This window comes from Hemitrygon akajei, chromosome 19 (assembly GCF_048418815.1).
Source record: "Hemitrygon akajei chromosome 19, sHemAka1.3, whole genome shotgun sequence".
NCBI lineage: Eukaryota > Metazoa > Chordata > Chondrichthyes > Myliobatiformes > Dasyatidae > Hemitrygon > Hemitrygon akajei.
In genome coordinates, this window is record NC_133142.1 from 33,842,693 (window position 1) to 33,856,455 (window position 13,763).

Below are 13,763 nucleotides of genomic sequence, written 5' to 3' on the forward strand. Positions count from 1 at the left end.
GCTCTGCACTATCCCTCAATAATGAACACAACATGGTGTCAGAGATGGGATCATCAATTAATTGGTGCTACAGTCCAAGTGAGATACCCAACAAGGCAGAGTTTACAGTGACTGTTCTTGTTTGCATACAGTGTACCTATGAAAATATTCAGAGGCTTATTGACCTAAACCGCCTAAACTAGTTTGCACCACGAGGTAAGAAAGGGCCAGGGTTGCTAGGCAATGCCTTCAAGTTACACCCAAAAGTGGACATAATGTACTGTAATATTCCGTAGGCCACTAGCCTGGGAAGTGGACAGAGACACTCACAATAGAGAAGTCTGTCCAACTCTCAGAGAGAGAAAAGAAGACTTTGTAGTCCAAATAAATAAAATGCTAAACAAGTAAAGAGGAAATAACTGCAGTGTCTACATCTATTTACCTAATAATGTCCCCCTGAGGCATTTGATTTCTCTAAACCAGAGGACTTTGAGAGATTTAGGGTTGCAAGCAATCTCACTCAGGCTTCAGAAGAGCATCAAGTAAGCACACTGATATACTGCATATCAGACAAAGCAGATGGCATCTTGGGTGGATTGGGACTGATGGATGCTCAGAAAAAGGGAGTACAAACCAGAGCAGAACAAATTCAGAAGATGACTTAATCGCAGCATTGTGTGCCCTGTCAGACAACTGCATATGAAACTCTCAGAGATGAGCTCATTAGAAAAAGGATTGTTGTTGGGCTACTGGACACCAAATTGTCAGAGAGACTCAAATCTCACACTAGAGAAAGCTATTACTAGGGTCAGGCATTCGTCAACATCAGGCAGAACTCAGGCACAAAAAAAATGCTGAAGTAAAGCTAGAAGCTGCACGAAATGAAGGGTGCTAACAAGATGCAGTCAGAGAGAGTATAGAAAAGGGTGACAGTAGAGCTCAGCTCAAACAAAATAAACCAGTAAAACAGAGCAGATGAAATGTCCAGCTGCAGGAGATGCCACAAATCTCCAAAAGAAGTGAAATGCCCCCAAAGCAATAGAGTTGGCCATTTTAAAAGCCAGTGTCACTCAAAAACAGTTCTTCAGAGGGTCAAAGACTGTGATTTTAACGAAGACAGCTTTCCTTGGAGCTCTAGATTCAAATAGACAATCAGAATCAGAATCAGATTTATTATCACTGGCATGTGACGTGAAATTTGTTAACAAGAAGGCTCGTTTGCAAAATGAGGCAAAGACGTTCAAAGTGGATAGTGTGACAGATGTCACTGCCATCCCTGAATGTCCATTCACAAAACTGGCGAAGAAAACAGATCTTATGCTAAACGCAACAAAGAATGTGCTCATGGGGCCAGGAAAACATAAGCTCAGTGTGAAAGGAATGTTTACAACTTCCATCCTTAAAAATGAGAAATGGTTAAAATGTCTATGTTGTTCAGAATCTCTTCTCACCACTGCTGCTCATCAAGAAGCTGAACCTCATTGCAAGGCTGGATTGCTAAACAATGTTCAGTGGCAGGAGAAGTAGCTGAAGTTGTCCACAGGTCTGGGGGTACTGAAGAAAGAGTACCTTATCCAAATGAGGACAGAAGTGAAAACCTACTCACTGACCACAGTGAGGCATATGCCAGTACTATTGATGAACAAAGTCAAAGACAAACTTGAGAAAGTGGAGGCGCTTGACATCATAACTAGAGTAACTATAGCGAATGCTCCTACTGCAGGTGTGTAGGTATGGTTCCTTTTCCCAAGCCAGATGGTACAGTGAGGATCTGTGTTGATGTAACAAAATTTTATAATGCAGTGTGGTAGGAGAAGTTTATTGCACTCTCTGTTGAGCACACATTGGGTATGCTGGGTGGAGAATATTTCTTCACCAAAGTAGATGCGAACTCGGAGCTCTGCCAGATCCATTTAGCACCTGAGTCACAGAAGCTCACAACCTTTATCACACCGTATAGATGCTATGCCTTCAGAAGATTCCTTTTTGGCATTTCATCAGCCCCTGAACTCTTTTGGATGAGGATGAATCAAGTTTTGGAGGGACTAGAAGGAGTAATCTGCGACATGGACGATATACTCATCTTTGGAGGGTCAAGGGAGGAATGTGACGAAAGAGTGGAAGCTGCCTTGGAGAAACTGAAACGGCTGGAATCACTCTGAACAAAAAGAAATGAAAATTTGCAAAGTTGGAGGTGAAGTTCTTAGGCCATCAACTGTCCTCAGAGGGAGAACAACCGGATCCATACATATTAGCAGGCGTTTGGAACATGGAACAAACTATGAGTGTACAGAGATCTGCATTTTCCTTGGTACGGAAAACCAGCTGGGAAAGTTCACCGGCAGAGGAAACAAAGCCACTATGAGATCTCCTCTCTCAGAGAAATGCTTAGACCTGGGACGCGCCATAGGAGAAGTCATTCTCATCACTTAAAACAGAGCTTATCTATCCACCAACATTGGCATTCTCTGATCTGAACAAAGCCACCAAGGTCCCAGCAGACGCCTCTTCCTTGGCCTAGGGGGAGTGCTCATGCAATGCCACAGTGGTGTACAGAAACTGGTGGCATATGCTTCAAGAGAACTGGCTCCTGCTGAACAGCGTTAAGCCCAAATTGAAAAGGAGATGCTGGCTCTTTTACAAAGGCTTCAGCAGCTACCTGATAGGCACTAAATTCCTACTGAAACCAGACCACAAGCCACTTGTCAGCCCCCTCAGCTCGAAACACTTGGAGGACTTACTTCCACGTCTGCAAAGATTCAGAATGAGACTTATGCAATACTGTTATGACACTGAACGTGTCCCCAGCAAATCTTTCACAATACCAGTCGCTCTATTGAGGATGTCATGCAAAAGTGAGTGGATGGAAGCTGACTCCACCCTCATGGAAGATACCAACATCTACTTAGCTCAGGTACGTGAAAGCTTTCCTGCTTCACAGGGTAAACTGGATGAAATTTACACTGGGCTGAAAAAGGACCAAATCTGCAGCAAGGTCATGCAATACTGTGAACATGGATGGCCAGATGTTTCAAAAGGAGCTCATGCACTCAGACCTTACTGGCTTGAAAGAAACACTCCCACTATTCATGATGGTTTGCCGCTAAAGGACTCCAATTTCACAATTCATGCCTCTGTGCATGCCAAAATCATCAGACAAACCCACCGAATACATCAAGGCATCAACAAATGTAGCCTGCGAGCAAAGTAATCCGTATGGTGGCCTGGTCTGAGCACACAGCTCAGAGACTATGTAAAGCAATGTGAAACATGCAGAAAACTGTACAAAAATCACGCTGAACGTCTCTGTCCCACAGAATTCCCAGACTTCCCACGGCAAATTGAAAGCACAGACATTTTCAAACTGAAAAGAGAGAAATATCTTCTCACTGGATTACTACTCATGGAATGTTGAGGTGTCCAAGCTGTCCACTACATCTTCAGCAACAGTTATATAACATGTGAAAGCTGTATTTGCTTGCTATGAAATACCAGAGACACTGTGTCAGACAACAATTCAGCCGCTCAGAATTCAGTCTTTGCAAGAGACCATGAGTTCAAACACCAGATAAGTAGTCCACAGTACCCACAGGCAAATGGAGAAGTGGAAAGAGCAGTGCAAACTATTAAGAATCTCATACTGAAGACAAAAGACCCCAACAAAGCACTGTTAGCTTATTCCTCCACACCTCTTGCAAATGGCCACAGTCCATCAGAGCTGTCAAACGACCTCAGACTGAGAACAAGCCTGTCTCTGTTCTTCCTTTCCTTCTCCAGCCTCACTTACTATACTTAGACAGTGTGACAAATGTTGAGACAACACTGTGTGAGAAAGTGAAGAGCATGCATGATTTCAGACACAGAACAATACCCTTGTCGCTGCTCAGGAGTGGGGAAGCTATTTTGATTTCAGACTAATTCACCAAAGGAACAATAGCCTGGCAGCTTGCACCATGAACATTTGTGATCAAAATATCACAAGGTGAAATCAGTTGGAAACAGGTGTGCTAATGCACTTCAAAGTCCATGGAAGGTAGAGGAAGAAACAGGCCTGATCCTTATGATGAGGATCACTTACCTGAGGTGGACACACCTGTTCAAGAATCTCCATCCACTCCAAACTTCCAGGAATCTATTACAGATTGGGTCGTTTATCTGTCACGCCACAGAGATACTGTATACTCCATAGCCTAAAAGCTTGGGGCAAGTGACTAAAGAGGCAGAATAATCTTCTCACTTTGCCGGAGTGTTCAGGTAGTTTACTCTGAGCTCCATTAGATATAGTGTTTTTTACAAAGAGGTCTAATGTTGAAAACATTTCCCAAGATGAGACTGTTCTTTAAAAAAAAGAATTGGTTAAAAAAAGGAAAACAAAGCGAGAGAGAAAGAGAGACCATTAAAACAAAGAGAAAGACAGTTATAATGTTGGCAATTCTTTTTTATGTTTATGTAAGGGGCATAAGATACGTGCTCTGAGTAAAGTGAACTGAATCGTTCAATTTCAGTGACTATAATTTCTATACAGTTCTATAGACAAGAAGTACAAACTGTTTTTTCAAGAAGGGAGATATAGTGGTAGTTAATAGTGTTACAGTATTTCTATGCCACTGAGTTAGCTACTCCCACATGGCAGGATTTCACATGCTGTACAAGCTGGGTTATCAATAACATTCAGCTGAGTGTCCTGCACGCTGGTGTCCTGGTGTGCTCTGCACAATCCCTCAATAATGAACACAACATCTTGTCCACACTTATTGCTGTCTCAGGAAAACGGTGAGCATGCCTTCCTAACCTGTGATCTGCCCAACCCAAGACATTCTCTCTTCTCCCTTCCATTGAGCAAAAGATATAAAAACTTAAAAAGGTGCAGCACCAGGGGTTAAGGAAACTTCTAACCCTAAGGCTCATGAATAGACCTCTTGTATGTTAAAGATGAACTCCTGAACACCAAAACCCTTGCATCTTATTGCTATAACTATATTCTGCATTCTGGTAATGCTTTCCCTCTGTAGTACCTCTATGTACAGTATGTACATTTTGAAATGATCTGCATGGATGACTTACAAAACTAAGCTTTTCACTTATGACAATAATAATAAATCAATATTCCAATATTGCCTGCTGCATTTGTATATTCACCTTCAGTGACACACTCAGGTCCTTTGAACATCATCTCAACCATTTAAAAGATACTCTGCCTTTCTGTTTTCCCCTCCAAAGCAGGTAACATCACATCTTTCCACATTATGCTCCATCTGCCATTTTGTTACCCACTCATTCAGTTTGTCCATATTCCTTTGCAATCGCTTTGCATCCTCATCACTACTCAGTGTTTTTTGTCATCGAGAAATTTGGAAGCCTTACATTTGATATCCTTAGCCATGTTGTTGATATAGATTGTGAATAGTTAGGACCCAAGCAACAATTCCTAGGATAGCTCGCTAATCACAGCCTGTATCCTGAGAAGGACATAAACACAGTGGCCTCTTTATTAGGTACACCTGCTTGTTAATGTAAATATCTAATCAGCCATTCATGTGGCTACTCAATGCATAAAAGCATGCAGACATGGTCAAGAGGTTGCGTTGTTGTTCACACCAAACATCAGAATGGGGAAGTAATGTGTTCTAAGTGACCTTGACTGTGGTTTGATTGTTGGTGCCAAATGGTGTGATTTGAGTGTCTCAGAAACTACTGATCTCCTGCGATTTTCACACACAAGTCTCTAGATTTACACAAAATGGTGTTAAAGACAAATCATCCCATGAGTGGCAGTTCTGTGGACAAAAAACATCTTGTGAATGAGAGAGGACAGAGGAGAATGGCCAGCCTGGTTCAAAGTGACAGGAAGGCAACAGTAGCTTAAAATAATCACGTGTTCCAACAGTGGTGTGCAGGAGAGCATCTCTGAATGCACAACATGTCAAACTTTGAAGTTGATGAGCCTCCAGGAGCAGAAGACCACAAATGTACACTTAGTGGCCACTTTATTAGGTACAAGAGGTATTCCTTCCTATACCCTATAAGTCAATGAAACAAACTAATTTATTACCATAATTCTGCATTCTAACCATGTTCACTAACCTCCCATGAGGGACCTCATCAAAAGCCTTCTGGAAATCCAATACTTCCTCTGGTTCCTTCTCACCCACTCAATGATATACATCTTCAAAGGCTTTATGTGGATTAGTCAAGCATAATTTCTGTTTCATAAATGCATACAAAGTCTGTTCAATCATATTTCTATTATAGATTGCAGAATTTTCCCTATTCCCTTTGGGAGCTAAATCATAATTTAATGCTGAGGATGGTTTTTATCCAATGGGCATATCATGGTATCTAAACAATACACAAAGCAGTCATGATCTTACTGAAAAATGGAGCAGGTTCAAAGAGCTTCATGGATTATTCCTCCTATTTCTTTCATTCTCAAATTCTATCAAAACATTTTCAATTGTATTCATCTAAAAATAATCCTTCACTACTTCACCTTAAATGAGCTTCATCATAATTTGCAACTGAAGTGTAGATTTATACATTGAAATCTCTTTTTTTAACCTCTGCACTACTTGGACATTACCTTCTAGTAATATGACTATTTTATTACCAAAATTTATAAGTTAGTATATCCAGGTTGGAATCTGTAAGTTTATTTATTGTGATACAGCGTGGAATAGGCCCTCCTGGCCCCTCAAGCCCCACTGGCCAGCAATCCCCTGATTTAACCCAAGCCTAATCACAGGATGATTTGCAATGGCCAATTAACCTATCAACTGTACGATGTCGCACTCTGGGAGGAAACTGGATCACCAGGCAGAAACCCCCCCACACAGTCATGTGGTCCCGACAGGCAGTGGCAGGGGAACATGTTGTGATTTGTTATAGCCCTTCCAGGTATTGACAATACCTAAAAACTTTGGTTGTGGACTTTAGACATGCTTTTGACCACATTGTTATAAACAATGATCTTAGCACTAATTTTCTAGCAATCCAACTTAGTCTTATGGTACACTTAGCATTAAATTCTATGTTCCATCCTGAAGCTACCTATCTAACTGCTATTTGTTATCTGATTTAGCAGGCTACGGTAAGTCCTTATTCTTGAATTGACCTTGCAAATAAATCTATTTCCAGATGTAATCCACACAAAATACTAAAGCAGGCACAGCAAGCAACTATTAGCAAATTTTAGACTTGTTCAGAAGCTATGCCCCAAATATCAGCATTTCCCTTTCGTTTCGAATTCAGCTGAATTTACTGTCTCCTCGTCTTTCAGATGTGCAGCAAGAATGAATTCATTTAAAGTTTTGATTATTCATCATCATAATACTAATACTAGATGAATAGTATTAACTGAAAAACGACTACAGCATTATAGAGGAGTCAAGGAACTATTACTCACAGATTTTAAATAGGCCACGTTGCTCTGACGAATATCATTTAGCAAATTATCTCGAGGGGTACGTTCAACCACAGGTGCCTGCCGCGTCCTGGGAACTGGTTTTAGCGACCTTATCATAGCCTTTAAGTTTGGCGTTTCATTCCCACCTGTTCTATCTTGAATAACCTTTTTTTTACTTGTTTGTTTGGGCGTTTTTCTAAGTTGCACTTTTGGAGCAGTGCTCGGCGAGAGACTGTGAAAGGCGACGGGTGGGAGGAAGTGATCTTCCTCACACAGGTTGGAGAAACTCGGCATGTAGGCGCCCAACATAGCCAGAGTGTCGGGGGAGATTTTCTGACAGGCGTTCACCATGATTTCTTGCTCCTGTGCAGACTGGTTTCTCTGTTGTTCCAGTCTCCTCTGCCGCTGTTGATCCAGATTGCGACTCAGCAAGTTGGTGACTACCATCCTGGGCCCTGGCAACTCAAAGTGATAACCCAACTTCAGCAGCGTTGTGTTGGCTTTGAGAAGCCTGGCGATCTCCATCTCAGCATGGTGCCCCAACATATGCCTTTGGTTGTGAAACCTCAGCTCAGTCAGGACCTCGTTGTATTGCAAGCATCTCATAATAGCCACAATCCCTTTGCCTGAGATGTAGTTGGACTCGATGTTGAGGGTAATGATTTTCTTGTTTTCTCTCAGCATGTTGGCTATGGCAAAGGCAATAGTATCATCGGCACCTGTGTTTGTGATGCTGAAAGAAGTTACGTGCTTGTTCTTCTTTAAAGCTTCCACAAAGCTTTTCAGCATATCTTTTGGGATGTTTTCTATGTTATTCAGGTTGACCTCTTTAACATCTGGCTTGTTCTTGCGGATATTGGCTAGCGACTCGTCCAACAGCGTTGGGTTCCCTGAAGGCCTAGCAGTAAGTTTGAGGAAACTGCTGTCCATTTCCAGCTTCTTTCCCGCCTTTAGTTTCCCCTTCGGCTCGCTGCTTTCTTTTTGCGGTGCGGGGAGTTCTTTATTGGGCTCTCCTTCGTCATTATGTTCTTCGTCCCGATCCTTGGAGGATCCTGCATCTGCCTTGTCACACAAAGAGTCGGTGTCTTCGATTAGCCGCTGGCCGTGCGGCTGCTCCAGGTTCTCCTCCTCGGCTTTCTCCGTGTCACTGCTCTGTTCAGCATCGGCTTCAGTCACTGGCATTTCTTTGTCTTGCTGTGCCTTCATCGTCTCCACCAGCTCCTTCTCTTTCTCTGATTTGTAAGGGACAGCTTTGCTCTCCGGCTCGCCGCCTTCCACCTGCTGGATCTGCGGACTATTCCCATCACGGTTATCCGCTCCTTCTCCTCCTCCATCTCTGGGTTCCACCTCACTTTCATTCCTTTCCTCCTCACAGTGGTTTTCAGCTTGTGTTTCATTGACATTTTTCATTGAATTTTGCTGTTTGGAAAAGAGAAGTTAAAATTTTGCTCATACTTCTTGCTTTCGGTGTAAAGCTAACAGGCACCTCCGTTCCAATTTAACTCCATTGAGAAGGATTGAATTAAATTTAGAATCCTTACACGTTTACTAAACTTTTCCATTTCAAAGCGTCACAATTGAATTGCTTCGAAAATTGGAAGAGTGAAATGAATTAATATTACAGCACATGCTCTGGTTCACTCCTTTAGCGAACTGACTGACTTTCTATTTATATAATTGACCATGTGTCTAGCTAGCAAAAGGTGGCGATAGAAGAGATACCAAGCAGTAATACCTACAATAAAAAGGGCAAAAAGCCCATTTATTTAATAACTGGTAACGTCCTCGGTACTCTAAATTAGTCTCGTTAATTAAATTAATATCGTTACTTAGTTATCTGTGTTACATAGTTGTGCAGATCATCGCTGAGTTACCGTCGCTTTGCCTTGCTACAGTTCTCTGGGGCGATCCGCTGTTGGCATGCGCTGGGTTTACATACTCACCTCGCTCGCCAGCAGAGTGGCCGGAATCCTCTCTTCCTCCAGCAGTCGATTCGATTTCTTCTCCCAGAACAAGTACTCAATCAAGGATCTGTGATCGAAGGAGCCAGTGGGCGCTTTCTCCGTGTGATCCTTCTGCCTGTGGCCCAAGGGCACCAATGGGTCAGGGTCCAGGTCTTCCATCTCAGTTTGCAGTTGTTTTAATTCTTCAGCAGACAAGGTGGCGAGGATCTCGTCATCATCCAGCTCCCCGCTGCTGTCCGCCTCTTCTTCAAGTTGTTTTAATTCTTCAGCAGACAAGGTGGCGAGGATCTCGTCGTTATCCAGCTCCCCGCTGCTGTCCGCCTCTTCTTCAAGTTGTTTTAATTCTTCAGCAGACAAGGTGGCGAGGATCTCGTCGTCATCCAGCTCCCCGCTGCTGTCCGCCCCTTCTTCAAGCTCCTGGTTTCTGCACTCAGACATGGTGCCGGCCCGCTGACAACGTTATCACTGAGTGTTACCCTCGCTCTTCAGAGAAAGTGTGAAGAGAGCGTCCCGCGGCAGTAACGCGACGGCTCTTCTGTGCCTGGGGTCTATGTTAAATGTATTTATGGATCATGTGAGCTTCTGTGGCAGCAGCTTGTGCCGGCTCCAAGCCACCCTGACATTTCTCTACAGCTGCCTCCCTTTTTCGTCAACCCGCAGGTCACAGAAGGTTTTCGAGAACATTCGTTGGTAGTGTAACTTAAAACTACTCTGACAGATGGCATTTACGACGTAAATATTAGTGTATCCAGCCTGGAGGTCTAATTGCGGGATCTTGGGGACGGGAACGGGCTCCAAGTCATTGGCATCGTTTGTTCTAATTTAATTAAGCCAGCCTCACGGCAAGACTTGTAGCTACTTACCAGAGTTCATTTCAGCTGTGAGAAATCCAGTCTGAGAATGCAGTGGAGAGCACGACGCCCCCCCCCCCCACCCCAAATTAAAAATATTTATTTGTGCATGAAGTAAAACACAAGCAGGACAAATCTTGCTTGGCATTTAAAGTGTAATCACGTCAAACCATTTATTATGTATTAAATCAATGCATTCTATTTAGAGAGCCCCAATGCCAGTATTTGGCTTGGTGAGAGGTTGCTACACAGGACCCAATCCCTCAGTATCCAGTGGCAGCAGGACCTTAGATTGCTGTTTATCCCCACTGCAGAGCTGAACAAGTGCAACATTATTGGAGGTATCATTTTGCCTATAGAACAATAAACTCAGACCTTGCTTCCCCTCCCCTCTTAAATGGAAACTAAAGGTCACAGGTCCCTGAAGTGAGGCACCATCATATCCTCTCTGCCCTGGCAGAGGGTTACTGAAACACACCCTCAGCAGCTGCCCAAAAGCCTTGGGAGAAGGCTGCTATCACTGACGCCATGACCAGGTGCTGAAAGCAGTGGCAGAGAGTCTCTTTTTGCCATTAACAACAGTAGGCACCTCCACCAATGCAGAAAGCCTATAAGCCTTTGTCATAGCTGGAGACTAACCACAGCCTCAGCCCAGATCATTGGCAGGCTTGCTTGCCTCAGTATCTGACAGGCCCTGACTTTATTGCATCATCATCCTTGAGGCCTGACATGGCCATTCTGTCAGAAAGCCTGAACCAGCTGGTCATGGAATAACCGGCAGTGCCTTGAGAAGACCGGATAGAGGAGGCATTTGAGCATAAGACAGCCAAATACCAGGAGCTTTTAGAGCAGTGCCAGAGATGGGCAGAGGGCACAATGTGAGCCTATGGAGGCGGGGTGGAGAAGTTGTGCTCGCTGCTCGCTGTGCAGAACCTACTCACTCCTTGGCATAATGGGGTCTGCATGAAAAGAGCCATCAGGACCATCACAGAGGTACTGAGTGAGCCTCCAGATGGCTATGGATGGAGAGGTGTGACCTCTGGATCGAAGCTGCTGGGACCCAAGCCAGAGCCTGTTTAATCCTGTTTGGGTCACCTGGGTGAGTGTGTCTGGTGTTGAAAGAGCTGAAACACCGGAAGACCCCAGGTTACAGCACTGATGATGTGTCCCAGCTCATCCTAGGATGTATCTCAGCAGCAGACAGGAATCTCCTGGATGCTGCCACTGCTGTTTATACCTTAAGCAACACTGCTAAACTCACATTATGTGGTCTTAATCACATTTCTGTTGCCGAGCACAAACAGACTACAGTACAATACTGACTACAGACTAAAAATATGCCACTGGCCGTAGGCCACTTAGGAACATCTTTAAAAGGGCGTATAACTTGCCATGGTCCTTTTCTCTTTGGCTGGATTATGTAGCACTACCCATGGCAGATGTATCCAAATGAGCATTTAAATCAGCCAAACGTAGGATGCAAGCAATTGTGACTGTACAGGTAATGCTGCATCCTATATTTTCTGCAATATAGAAAATATATTTTGCCCCTTTTGCCATCCCTTCGCAACATCAAGAAGCCAAAACACTCCAAGGTGAAGCACTGATTCACTTGCACTTTTTTATTTGGTATATTATGCTTAATGTTCACAATATGTCTTACTCTACAATGAAGAAACCAAAATGGTCGACCACTTCAGTCCACTGTAGTGATCATGAATTCCTGATTGCCTGCTTCTTTGCTTCTTTAACCTACTCTCTCTTTGACATCCTGTACTGTTACAAGGCCCCATACAAGCTTAAAACAACAGCGGTCTGAGCACATTATGGCCTAAAGGACTCTATCGAAGAGAACCACTTCAGCAAACTCAGTCTTTCTCTCCTTTCCTGCCTGGCACCACTTTGTCTCAGATTTTCCTTTTTTTGTATAGTCTGACCTAGCTGGGTATTTTCTATTGTGCAATATTAGCAAGGCAGCTTAATCTGATTTTATCTGCTGCAGAAATGCCCCATTAAGGTATGTGGTCTGACCCTGTCAAGAGCTATTCCCTTTATTCTACCAGTTCCTTCCCACTTTCTCTGCTACCTAAACCCAACTTGTTTTTTCCCTTCCACTTTCAATTGAAATGTCCCAACTCTGAGATAATAACTGCTTCACTTTCCATAGATGCTACCTGGCTTGCTGAGTACTTCCAACATCCAACAACGGAGATGGGAGTAGACTCTCACATGGTGGATTGGATAGTGGACTACTTGACAGATAGACCTCAGTATGTGCGGTTGGGAGACTGTAGGTCTGACACGGTGGTCAGCAGCACAGGAGCGCCGCAGGGAACCGTACTCTCTCCGGTCCTGTTCACCCTGTACACATCAGACTTCCAATATAACTTGGAGTCCTGCCATGTGCAGAAGTTCGCTGATGACACGGCCTTAGTGGGGTGTGTCAGGAATGGACAGGAGGAGGAGTATAGGAAACTGATACAGGACTTTGTGATATGGTGCAACTCAAACTACCTGCGTCTCAGTATCACCAAGACCAAGGAGATGGTGGTGGACTTTAAGAGATCTAGGCCTCATATGGAGCCAGTGATCATTAATGGAGAATGTGTGGAGCAGGTTAAGACCTACAAGTATCTGGGAGTACAGTTAGACGAGAAGCTAGACTGGACTGCCAACACAGATGCCTTGTGCAGGAAGTGCAGGACTGTACTTCCTAAGAAGGTTGGCGTCATTCAATGTCTGTAGTGAGATGCCGAAGATGTTCTATAGGTCAGTTGTGGAGAGCGCCCTCTTCTTTGTGGTGGCGTGTTGGGGAGGAAGCATTAAGAAGAGGGACGCCTCACGTCTTAATAAGCTGGTAAGGAAGGCGGGCTCTGTCGTGGGCAAAGTACTGGAGAGTTTAACATCGGTAGCTGAGCGAAGGGCGCTGAGTAGGCTACTGTCAATTATGGAAAACTCTGAACATCCTCTACATAGCACCATCCAGAGACAGAGAAGCAGTTTCAGCGACAGGTTACTATCGATGCAATGCTCCTCAGACAGGATGAAGAGGTCAATACTCCCCAATGCCATTAGGCTTTACAATTCAACCGCCAGGACTTAAGAACTTTTTAAAAGCTATTATTAATGCTTTTTGAGATAGTGATTTAGATGCATATCATATTTTTTTACTGAGTTAAGTATTGTATGTAATTAGTTTTGCTACAACAAGTGTATGGGACATTGGAAAAAAAAGTTGAATTTCCCCATGGGGATGAATAAAGTATCTATCTATCTATCTATTTTCAGCATATATTTGCAGCCTGTTTTCTGTCCTGTATGACTCTATGCGGAAGTTTATCTCACTAGCCTCAGAGTAGCAGGGATCAGATGGTGACCGTGTTGCCTGTCCTGCCTCCAAAAAGCCCTGGCAACCTCTCGCAGAGGGTACAGTTGGGTGGAGCTTTGCCTTCAGTCAAAGTTATTGCTCTTGGAAAAGTGAGAACTGCTGATGCTGGAAAATCTGAAATGACAGCAGTAACTTTCAGAAATACTCAGCTGTCCAGGCAGCATCTGATATTAGATAAA

At 43.7% G+C, this 13,763-nt stretch overlaps 1 protein-coding gene across 2 annotated transcripts in view; it reads right to left on the reverse strand.

The window, feature by feature from the left end:
• Positions 1-9,949, reverse strand: part of lmod3 (leiomodin 3 (fetal)) — a 17,631-nt gene extending 7,682 nt beyond the window's left edge. The window contains exons 1-3 of one of the 2 annotated variants that reach the window (XR_012102149.1): positions 9,325-9,949; positions 7,382-8,800; positions 6,064-6,182 (exon numbers count right to left, since the gene is read on the reverse strand). Coding sequence is in view for 1 of the 2 variants with exons in the window: in XM_073072364.1 (XP_072928465.1) it covers positions 7,382-8,800; positions 9,325-9,783 (1,878 nt within the window). In the remaining variant the exon portion in view is untranslated. The remainder of the gene's footprint in view (positions 1-6,063; positions 6,183-7,381; positions 8,801-9,324) is intronic. The other variant, XM_073072364.1, reaches the window with a different exon arrangement.
• Between the last annotated feature and the right edge of the window lie 3,814 nt (positions 9,950-13,763).